Raw genomic sequence first — 12,449 nt, forward strand, 5'->3', positions numbered from 1 at the left:
AACATCTTTTTCCATCCCTCACTTTCAGGCTGTGTGTGTCCTTATATCCGAGGCGAGTCTCCTATAGGCAGCATATAGATGGGTCTTGTTTTTTTTTATCCATTCAGCAACTCTCTGTCTTTTGATTAGAGAATTTAGTTCATTTACAATTAAACCAATTATTTACAGGTATGTATTTATTGCTACTTTGTTAATTGTTTTCCGGATTTTTGTAGTTCCTCTCTGTTCCTTTCTTCTTCTCTCGGTTTCTTCCCTTGTGATTTCATGGCTTTCTGTAATGTTATGCTTAGATTCATTTCTCACTATTTTTTGTGTATGTATTATAGGGTTTTGCTTTGTGGTTGCCATGATGCTCATGTATAACTGTCTATATATATAACAGTCTATTTTTAGTTGATAGCATGTCATGTTTTAACGCATCCTAAAACTCCGCACTTTTACTCCCTCCCCCATTTTATGTTTTTTGGGTTTTTTGGTGAGGAAGATTGGCCCTGAGCTAACAGCCATTGCCAACCTTGCTCTTTTTGCTTGAGGAAGATTGTCCCTGAGCTAACATCTGTGCCCATCTTCCTCTATTTTGTGTGTGGGACACCGCCACAGCATGGCTTCATGAGCGGTGTATATGTCCACAACCAGATCCAAACCTGTGAACCTCGGGCTGCCAAAGCAAAGCACACGCACTTCACTATGCCACTGAGCTGGCCCACCATTTTATGTTTTTGATGTTACATTTCATATCTTTTTATTTTGTGCATTCCTTAACTAATTATTATATTTATAGTTATTCTCACTACTTTTGTCTTTTAACCTTCCTACTAGCTTTATAGATGATTAATCCACTTCTTGTACTATATATTTACCTTTACTAGTGAGATTTTTACTTTCGTATGCTTTCTTGTTACTAGTTAGTGCCCTTTCTTTTCAACTTAAAGAAGTCACTTTAACTTTTCTTGTAAGTCTGGTTTAGTGGTGATGAACTCCTTCAGCCTTTGCTTGTCTGGAAAACTCTTTATCTTTCCTTCAGTTCTGAATGATAACTTTACTGTGTAGAGTATTCTTGGTTAGAAGTTTTTTCCTTTCATCACTTTGAACATATCCTTCCACCCTCTCCTGGCCTTCAAAGTTTCTGCTGAGAAATCTGCTGATAGTCTCATGGGAGTTCCCTTATATGTAACAAAGTGTTTTTCTCTTCCTGTTTTTAAGAACCTTTCTTTCTCTCTAACTTTTCACATTTTCTAATGTGTCTTGCTGTGGGTCTCTTTGGCTTCATCTTGTTTGGAACTTGCTGGGATTCCTGGAACTGGATGTCTTCTTCCTTCCTCAGGTTAGGGAAGTTTTCAACCAATACTTCTTCAAATAAGTTTTCTGCCCCTTTCTCCTTCTCTTCCCCTTCTGGGACCCCTATAATGTGAATGCTATTCTGCTTGATGTTGTCCAATAGGTCTCTTAAGCTACCTTTACGTTTTAAAATTCTTTTTGCTTTTTGCTGCTCTGATTGGATAGTTCCATTGCCCTGTCTTCCAGCTCATTAGTTATTTCTTCTCCTTCATTTAGTCTGCTACTGAACCCCTCTAGTGTATTTTTCAGTTCAGTTACTGTATTCTTCAGCTCTGTGACTTCTGTTTGGTACTTATATTTTCCATCTCTTTGCTGAAGTTCTGTGTTCATCCATTCTTCTCCTGAGTTCAGTAAGCATCTTTATGACCATTACTTTGAACTCTTTATCTGGTAAATTACTTATCTCCATTTCATCAAGGTGTTTTTTCCCTCTGGAGTTTTAGCTTGTTCTTTCATTTGGAACATATTCCTTTGTTTCTTCATTTTGCTTGACTCTGTATTTATTTCTGTGTGTTAGATGAAACAGCTCTTTCCCAGTTGTGACGGAGTGGCCCTGTGTAGGAGATGAACCTAATTGTTTAACCTTGCCCTAGTTCTTCATTGACTCTTGAACTGTCTCTCTGATGGTTTTAGATCTGTGGAGCCTCAAATGCAATCCCATCTGGCCACCAGAGCCTGGTGCTCCAGGGGCACAACCTGTGTGGGCTGCATGCACCCAAGGGCTTTGGTGGGGTCGTAGAAGCAGTGTGGGGAGGGGCTGCTTGTCCACTGCCTCAGTCAGGGCTGCTCATGGGAGCGGCATTGGGTGGACCAGCCTGCTCACCTGCTGTCTGTCAGTGCTACTCATGGGAGCAGTGTGAGAGGGCAGAGATGCTTGCCCAACACCTCTGTTGGGGCTGCTCACAGAAGTGGTGTGGGGAGGTACGGCTGCTCCTGGGAGCAGTGTTGGGGGTTCAGGGTTGCTTGACCACCTCAGCTAGCAGGTTAGGGTGAGAATGAAACAATGGTGCCCACCAGTGCCAGCACTAGCAAGGTAGAGGGAGAACACAAAAATGGCACCCACCAGTGCCTCCATCCCCAGAAGGAGTCCTAACAGACTTCTGCCCCTCTGGCAGATGCTTTAAGATTAGCAAATGAATCCCCTTCACCTATGGTCACCTATGGTCTAGGCTCTTTTCAAACTGCTGCTTTTGAGCTGGGTCTTGGGGCAAGCAAGTGTGCACACAAGCTCTTGAAGAGCAGAACCTCCATTCCCTACAGCCCTATGGGTCCTGGCTGTGCGCTTTGCTGATCTTTAAAACCAGATGCTTTGTAGGCTAATCGCTCTGATGCAGATTCCAAAAGGCTGGGGCACCTGATGTGAGGCACAAACGCCTTGCTTCTCAGGGAGTCGCTCTGTGGTTCTTTTGAGATCCCTCCTGATTGTGGGTTGTCACACTGGGGGTGGGTTTTTTTGTGAGACTGTGTTTCTGCCTCTGCTACATGTCTGGATGTGGCCCTTTTGTCCTGTGTTGTGGAGTAGCTGTTCAGCTAGTTCTCAGGTTCTTTTCAGAGAGAATTGTTCTGTATGAGCTGTAGATTTGTTGTGTCTGTGAGAGGAGGTGAGTTCAGGTTCTTCCTACTCCACCATCTTGAACTGCCTTGGGGTGAAGATATTCTTAAAGATCAATACTTACCAAGTAAAGCATACTAAGTCCTCATCAACCATTAACACTTTACCTAGTGTTAGTAATCAGATTAATTATCCTCTCACCCAACACATCCTTCAAATTTTGCATATCATAATCTTACCTATTCCTCAACATCTAATTAACCAAAGCCCAATTTCTCCATAAAGTTTTCCCCAGCAAACTTACAAGGCTGTATGATGTACTGGAAAGAATATGGACAATGGCGTCCAGGAGACCTCAATTTGAATCCTGGCTCTGCCCCCAATTGAATGATGTAAGTCAAGACCCTTAATGGCCTCTGGTCCTCACTTCCCTGTGAATAATATGGTAGGGAGAGCCCCTCCTTTTTAAGAGACATAGTAAGGAAAAGGGAGATAATGAGAGCAAACCATTAGTTTACTTTACAAAAGACATGTTAGCTCCTCCTCTCCCTAACATTTTCATCCTTTGTCTCCTTCTTCTAAAATTCTATAATATAGAAAGGGTAATACATAGTGAATCATACATATATTATATATTCCTCTGTGCTGGAGGGCATGGGATGGATAACAAGCTTTGGGGTAGATGAAGGAATGAGGAGAGGACCATAATGTATTCACAAGTCCAGGCCAGACCCAACACTGCAGCCATGGAGCAGGGGGATGAGAGTGCCCGGGTGGGGAAGTTGCTGAAGAAGAGAAAAAAGGACTGGAAGGAGAGTAGAGGGTCACTAAAGATCCATTCACTGACACCACCTTCCAGCCAGCACCATTTCACCCTGTTACCTAGCATTTCAAACACACAGCATAGAGTAGGTATAAACCCAAATATAACAGAATTAATAAGAAACTGAGATAAAGGCTGTAATAGAGAATTATTTGGTACCATGTAAGTTTCATATGTCTCATAATTTCCAAGTTTTTCCCACGTGATTGTGTATAATTTGGAGACGGGATTTGATTCCAAGTTGTTTTTGCTACCTTGTAGTTGTATGTGACCTTGGGCAAGAAATATGACTCCTCTCATAATAATAATTATAACAATAACAACAACAATAATAATAGCTTGTACTTATTGAGCACTTACTAGGGGTCTGGCATTGTTCTAAGTATGCGGACTATATTAATGCAACCCCCACAACAATGCTTTGAGATGGTGGACTGTTATTACCTACATTTTAAAGTTAAGGAAACTGAAGCACAGGGATGAGTAATTTGCCCACAGCCATGTAAGATCCTAAATTTACACATATATTGCATAATATAAACAATTCTCATGAACACTATTTCTCACAATAAAATGAGATATTCTATTTGAAAAATGCTATGTAAACTGAACAACACTGTATGACTATCACTCTAAGCAAAGTCGAGATATCAACAAGGCACCGGCCTAAGAGATTTTCACCCTGATGGGGTTTCTCTTCACAGGGTGCCACCCTCTCAATCCTCCTTCTTGGCTGTGTCCAGCTTTTGGCGGTAAAAACTGAATGTATTCATTATTCCAAGAAAGTCAACTCCATGAAATATCAGGTTACCAGAGTTCTCTTTTAGCAACGCTTTCCATCCAGAGTCTACTGATCATAAATTCATCTTAGACTGGAACAGCCTTGCCCACAGCACCAAACATCAGGCTCCATCGCAGACTGGCATGTGCCTAAGTGTGTCAGTGGATGGGAAAAGCAATCTGCCTCACTTACCAGGGGCTGAGGGAAATAACACCTAAGGCTAATTTCTCTTATTATAAATGTGATCAGAAGGTGTATATTCAATCCAGATGGTTTTAGACTATTTTAGTTCAGAGAAAATGAGACTGGTGTCCTCATCCTGGCACAGATGGCCAGAAGAAGAATTACAAGGTGGTCCAGGTTTGTTTGTTGGTTTATTTTTAACTGTTGCCCTGAGGAGCAGCACCTGCTTCCAGGAGGCTCCCAGGGGAGAGCAGAAGAGAGGGATGAGAAGAATCAAGACCCTCCCAGACGCCGCCTCATGGAGCCTTGGGGCCACCCTTCCTAAGAAAGCAGGCAGCAGACAGTGATCCTGGGAATGACTCCTCAGGCAAGCATGGGGCTAGCTGCCTTTTACATATTTTGTCTCCCATTTCATAAATATTAATTCTTTCTTCCATAGTACTGTGTCAAATATAAAAAATAAAAATAAAAAATGTTCTTAGGCTGTGGAATTATTTTTATGAGGATGGACCTGCCATGACTGCAAATCTAGGGGTTCCTCTCCAGTTATCACGATCCATGATAAGCAAAGCATGGGACCAAGTTTCTGGCTACATGCCAAGGGACAAGTCAGCAATGGCCCCAGAAAGCAGAGCCACAGGAGTGGCTCACTCCAGGTGTCCAGCCCACAGTCATGGGGACATGGGGACTGGGGGCTGAATGCCTAGGCTCATGGCTGTCCCTTAGACTTCTTGTCACGTGCTGATGCTTCAAATCTTGAGTCTCAGCATCGTGAGCCTCATATGTTTGGAGGACAGAAGTGCACCAGGATAAAGGATTAAGGCCTAGAACAACATTTCAGTCAATGGACTTCTGGTCTGAGTGTCCCGTACTCTTAGAATGAGAGGAGTTGGAACTCTAGATACCCCATCTCCTATCAACAGACTGATTTAGAATTGTCTTTCAGAAAATTTGCAAAGTCACGTAGCCGGAGTGTGCACAAAAGAAGAAATCTTGACCTGAAATGATTGCAGAACGAAAGATTCTCCTCCCCATGGAACCAAAGGACCAAGACGTGAGTGGAACTTAGAAGTTAGACTCTTATCAGAAGTGAGGCCTCTGTCATTCAGGATGATCCAGTGTTAAAATTCCTTCCCCGTCTTACCATAAATGTTTAGAACCTTACTATAAACGTTTAAAGCCCACCCATCAAAACTGTCCTGCCAGGTTTCCGTGTGCCAGCCTGTTCTCCCTAACCTCTTAAATTTTGCCCCAAATCCTGAATCGGGGAGCCAGGTCTGAAGGCACACATCCCCCCACCCCCCACAGATTGATCTCACAGAATAAAGTTGATTTCTTTTCCCAAAAGCTGATGCCATAATAATTGAGGGTTTTTTAATGCACATCAGGCAAGAGAATCCCAGTTTTGTGTGGTAACCCTACAAAGTGTAATGGAAGAAACAATCCTAAACAGATGACAAATAAGGACTTCTACAAAGAGTGGAAAGTCAGACAGATGAGTGCTCAGATCCCAGCTCAGACACACGGTGGCTTTGTGCAACTCACTTGCTCTCCCAGAGCCTGTTTCTCCATCATCACCCTCAACACTGCCCTCATCCTTACCTCCTCCATCATAATCCTTATCCCTACCTCCTCCATCATAACCCGCATCCCTACCTCCTCCATCATAGCCCTCATCCCTACCTCCTCCATCACACTCTCATCCCTACCTCAACAAGACGTGCAGACTGGGTGCTGTATTTATACAAAAGAAAGGCACCTCCTTGGAGAAGAGAGATCATGAAAAGGCACAGCCCTAGAGGGGCAAGGTTTGGCCAGTAGACTAGCCTCTTTGTAGGAATAAAATGATTCCCGTCTCCAGCTGGATCCAGCCTAGCAGAGGGCGTCTAGCCGGGTGATCGGAGCCTCGGCTGGAGCACAGCTCCCACTCACCCCCTCAGGCCACTCCTGCAGGCCATGCCCAGCCGTCTGCACAGCCCGACCCACCCTAAAGACTTGCTTAGGAAATGGGATGGGACCCTGAGGCTGGAGTCCTCTACTTAAAGAATCATGGAGCCAATCTGCAACAAGAAAAAGGGAGTCATTAATTGGAAAAGGGATATGATGACCCCTGGGGTCCGATAGCTAGTAGGCACTCTATAACTAGCAGCTATTATCACCACAAATCCTTCCTTCAGAGTTTTGAACTCAAAGGTTCCTTTCAATCAATAGCACGCTTTAGCACAGCCCAAGAATCCAGACTGGCCTTGAAATTTCACTAACACTGCCACACATCCACCACCGAGTCAAACAGACTACTTCTATGGAATCTGTAATGACATAATTGAAACCGGGTTCACATTTATTTAAATAGTATAGTTTTGATGGAATGAAAATATTTTAGTAAGCGGCACAACACATGTTTGAGGAAAATTTACAGAGGTTCCCCCTGCCCCACCGACTTCCTCACTTACCTGTAAGAGAGCCATTTGGAAATGAAAAAGGAGAGGGAGAAAGAGGGAGGGGTGTTGAGTTTCAGTTCTGCATAATGGCACCTTTAACAAACCTGCCAGCTCCTCAAAAGCCAAACAGGGTGGTTTGAAAAGCCTTTACTACTGGCAGTTAATAAGCACAGGGCTCTGGGGGAACGAGAGCTCGCAGTGACTCCAATTTATAAATGCTACTGTTGCCCCCAGACACGTGTCTCAGGTTCCTGAGGGGCACTGGGAGCTTCTGCCATGATGAGGGTGCGGAGCAGGAGTTTAAACGGGGAGAGGAGGAGCTGGGAAACAAAGCCAAACACGCAGAAGGGAGCGCCTGGAGGTCCTGGACTCGAGACCACTGACAATGGCCAAGACCTCACCTGTCTGGCTTATTCCACTCTAATTTACCAATATCTTGAACGTGGGGAAAACATTCAAAATGCACAGGAAGATACTTTTTGTCTTTTTATTTGAAATTTTGCTACTTAGCATCTGTAGATACCAAAAACGCCTAAACTTCCACTAGGGGATATCAAAAGAGCTGAGTGTGTTTACAACTCTGACGGTGTAATTGAAACTTCAAATGCTGCAGAAACAATAACATTAGTGAGGTGAAGCCAACTCTAAATTAAAAGTCAGTGTTTCCATTACCCACTCTAACAGTGTTTGCAGGAGTTTATATAACTTGATCATTAAAAAATGCTCTAGGCTGAAAACCTGGTCTGTGTCAATCTTGGACTAAACCAGTTTGCAAAGCTCTGAAGTTTGTTTGCCCTTCTCTTTTATCCCTTTTCAGGAATGTATTACTTTAAATGCTACACATGAAACTGAACCAAACAAATCTCTAACACCTGATGAGCCAATCCTGTTGCATGCATCACTCATTTTTCAGACAAAATTTATGATTTCTATAAACTCACTTTCAAGGCGCCTATGGTTGGAAGCAAAGAGCTCAAAGTTCTTTTCTAACTCAGTCTTCAGCATATCCCTTCTCTGTTGGTTACTTCGTCAAAAGTATTGGAACTTCAAATTGGAATGTTAACTTTTGCAGAAATAAACTTCAAAGTAGAATTCAACTTAGTAGAAATAACATTTACTATTATGACTTTATTAGATTGGCTCTTTGTGGAATAGAATAGAGTTTTTACATGGGGACATCAGATTTGGACATGTTCCAGTTATACTGCAGTGGAGAATAACAGTAGAGGGCAATTGTGCATGAATGAAAATATCCCGGAGACAGACACGGAAATATCTTGGTATCGAGACGCCCAACTATCCAGGCTGTGAGGCGACGAGAGGCAGTTCTAACTCCCAAGGTTGGGCTGCAAGGAATGCTCAGGAAGAGGCAGGTCAGGAGGGCAGCTCCGCCTGCACCTGAGATGGCCTCCACCCTTCACCACTGAGAAGCACAGGCTTCTTCACGGTACTCATGTAGGACCATCCAAGGGATCTAGGCAATTTGGATCCTTGCCTGGGAAAGAGGAGACAAAGCAAGAACAAACCTCTGTATGTGTGTATGTATGTGTGCCTGTGTGCAGGCGTGTGCGTGTGTGTGTGGGGGGGTGTATGTTAAGTTTGTGTCTCTTTCTGTCTGTCTATCTCTATCTATACTTTATAGGGGAGACTATACATAGAGTAAATATATTTATAAATGTGGAAATGGGAATATTGTTTTAACAGTTCATATTACATTTTTATTTTGACTTTTGTAAAACTGTGTAAAATCATATTTTTTAATAAAAATAGGGATGCCTAGACTCTCTGGGTCAGAAGAAACGATGAATTTCACTTCTTCACCCAGACACCCTCCAGAACAGTCCTCTTTACGGTATCACTCAGCACCTTAAATTATCCGTAGAAACAGGCATGACAGAAATTTATAAACTCAAATTTTAAAAATTTGATGAGTTGTAACATATCCTGTGATTAAATATTTCCCGTGATGGAGAACTTATTATTCATGAAATAGCCTTTCATTCAGATAACACTTACGGCTCAAAAATCCTTCCTTATGGTCCTGGAAATGCCTTCTCAAGAAATACCCAAGGATTTTTTTATTGTGAAGCACTATAAAATATCACTGCTAACATTTCTAAGTCCAAAAAGATTTGAACCTGGCCAAATGTAGTAAATCCTCTTTATCATTATAACATAACTAAAGCACTATTATTTAAACACTATATTTTATCAAATTTTTAATAATAAAGTGACTTTTACCAAACATTAAAACCACATCTTAACAATGGAATATTATTCAGCCATGAAAAGGAATGAAGTACTGATATATGCTACAACATGGATGGACCTTGAAAACACTACATTAACTGAAAGAAACCAGACACAAAAGGCCACATACTGTATGATTCTGTTTAGATGAAATCTCCAGAACAGGCAGAAAGTAAATTAATGGTTGCCTAGGGATGGGTGGTGAGGGGACGGGGAGTAATCTTCGTGGGTGCTGGGTTTCTTATTGAGGCGATGAAAGTGTTCTGGAATTAGATGGCAGCGGGGGGTGCACAACACGAAAACCAGTGAATCGTATTCCTTAAACGGGCACATGTTATAGCACACAAATTATATCTCAAATATCTTAAATCACAGATCTCAAATTAAAAATCATTTTGATAGGCATTATTGTCCAAGGACGTCTGAACTCAATTAAGTGGCCAAAATGAATACAAAGTCGAGCTCTGTAAAGTTTAACTCTCTAAAAGTCAGGCAGCAAGGGATACTGAATAATTTATGAGTATGGATTTTACCAAAGAATCTCTCACTATATTAATGTTAATACTCTTTGATTCATGGAGAGTTTTGATCTCCTTTTTAGTTTACAGGGAGGGGTAGGTTATTACTTGTACTGGCACTTATGAACGATCAGGAAATTTGAAAACCACAAATGGATTCCTCAAAGAAAAACTGACAATTTAAAACTGCTATTATGGTCTATTTCAAGCATCTCAGGGTTTCTTTAGGTTTAACTTAAAACATGGATTTTATTCTCTCTGTTTGAAATGCTTCTGTTTTTCAAATGACAATCGCACGTTCTACAAAAACTTAAGTAGAATTTATCTGATGGCGGGTTAATTTAGAAAGCTAATACTAAAGCACACACATGTTGACTTTTTCAGATTAAAACTTCAAAATATAATATGTATAAGACATAATATTTCTTTAAAAATAGCAATAAAGAACTCCCAATTTGAAAAACAAATATACGTGTCATTACATTTTTCCCATAAAGACATATGAAATCTTACTTTATGCTTCAGAATAGGATTGAGTCACTGTCATATAATGTTATTCAACTTTTGTCCCCGTATTTGTCATATTAGAAATTGTGCACGTCCTGTCTCACTAGCTGTACTGTAAGCTCCAGGAACTATACACAAATCTTGATATTTTAGATTAAGCCCAATGATAATGTCCTACCTACAGATAGGGGCCTAAGATCTAATATATGTTGAAAATTCATTCATTAAGTTGTTTGCACTACCCAATTCTCCATGGCAGACTTCCTTGATATGTATTTATAGTATACTGGATTGCCAAATGACCAAAACTTGCCATGAATTTTACAATGTAATTATTACATAGATTTCTATGAGTGTTATGACACATAACTTTATTATGAACATACCTAATATGAAACAAAACCACCATAATACTCACAGTTGTAACCAGGCGCGATACGGTGCTGAGCTTCCAGGCTGGCCAATGTGATGTGAAAGATGACGTGCAGCAACAGGAAGGACAGACTGGTGAAGCACAGAGACTTCAACAACCGTCCCGTATGTCCTAGGGGAGAAAAGAACAGAGACTGTGAGAGAACTTAGGATGAAACACACCCATTCTGATCTTCCTACACTTCCACATGGAACATGTTTCTATGTAATCTACTCTGTAGACTGACTCCAAAGCATATGACACGTAACAATTACTCTCTTAATTACTAGTCTAAACCTAAAAGCTATCTTATTCCCTTTGTAAAATTATACAAATAACATTGATTAAAAACTCGATGTAAAAGAAAGATGCTTCCCTCTTCATCATATGACATGTTACCACAAAATGAAACCACAAAAAGTCCTTGGCCCAGAAAATTTTATAAGGGACTTCTGCCAATTTTGAAGGCAGATAATCCCTATCTTATAAGAGTAGTTCCAGAGAGTAAAAAACGAAGGAAAGTTGCCTAAAACATTTCATGAAGTTAGAGTAACTTTAAATTCAAAGTTAAATAAGGCTAGAAGAGGAAAAGAAATTATAAGCCCATTTTACTTATGAACACAGACACAAATTATTTACAGATATAATTGCTAATCAACTGAAATAGCATAGTAAAATTATAACATATAATAAGCTAGGGTTTATTGCAGAAAAACAAGTGTCTTTTACCATTAATAAATCTATAAGTGTAAGTCATACCCTAGAGGGCTGATAGTATGATTTTCTCAATAGATACAGAAGAAGCATTTCATAAACTTCAAAATCTATTTATCATCAAAGAAAACAACACTCAGAAAACTAGGAATAGAAGGAAATGTTCTTAAGATGATAACAGATTTACACCATAACTAAAGCAAACAATCTGTTTATGGTGGAATTTTAGACATAGTCCCATTAATGTCAGAGATTGATCAAGGACACTTGACACTCTTGCCACTTAACATATCAATAGGTGTGCTGGCCAATGTTATAAGACAAGAAAAAAGAATAAAGAGTTGTAATAACTAGAATTATTTGCAGACAATATGATCAAATGGAATTACTCACAGATGATATTATCAATGTAGAATGTCAAACTGAAACCACAGACCAACTATTAGAGCAAATACAAGAAAATGATTCAGATACAATATCATCTTACGAAAGTCAATACAGCACCTATGCATTAGCAATAACCAAATAGAAAACAAGACATCACTTAAATTAGCAACCAAAACTGTATTGTAATGGTTTTGCCAGTGTTTTAGTGCTTTGGTTTTAGTCAGTTTGGCTAGGCTACAGTCCCTGATTATTCAATCAAACACTAAACTAAATGTTTTTGTGAATTTATAGAAGTGACTAAAGTCTATTATCAACTGACATTAAGTAAGGATGTTATCTGTGATAATCTGGGCAGGCCTGATTCAATCAGTTGGAAGGCCTGGAAACCAGGAGGAAGAAAGAAACAATGAGGAAATTCTGTCCCCTGTTGACATTAGCTTCAGCCTGTGCCTATGAATTTAGGCTTGTCCATGACCATGACTTTCCCTTCTGGACAGCCTACCCTACAGATTTTGGCTTTCTTAGCCAGCTTGCATAATCAAC

At 40.6% G+C, this 12,449-nt stretch overlaps 1 protein-coding gene across 12 annotated transcripts in view; it reads right to left on the minus strand.

Annotated features, from left to right (window-relative positions):
- PIEZO2 (piezo type mechanosensitive ion channel component 2) overlaps positions 1-12,449 on the minus strand; it is a 418,984-nt gene that overhangs the window by 262,307 nt on the left and 144,228 nt on the right. For all 12 annotated transcript variants that reach the window (XR_011541935.1, XR_011541934.1, XM_070627457.1 and 9 more), the window contains exon 3: positions 10,812-10,937. Coding sequence is in view for 10 of the 12 variants with exons in the window: in XM_070627457.1 (XP_070483558.1) it covers positions 10,812-10,937 (126 nt within the window). In the remaining 2 variants the exon portion in view is untranslated. The remainder of the gene's footprint in view (positions 1-10,811; positions 10,938-12,449) is intronic.

This window comes from Equus przewalskii, chromosome 7 (genome assembly GCF_037783145.1).
Source record: "Equus przewalskii isolate Varuska chromosome 7, EquPr2, whole genome shotgun sequence".
NCBI classification, from domain to species: Eukaryota; Metazoa; Chordata; class Mammalia; order Perissodactyla; family Equidae; genus Equus; species Equus przewalskii.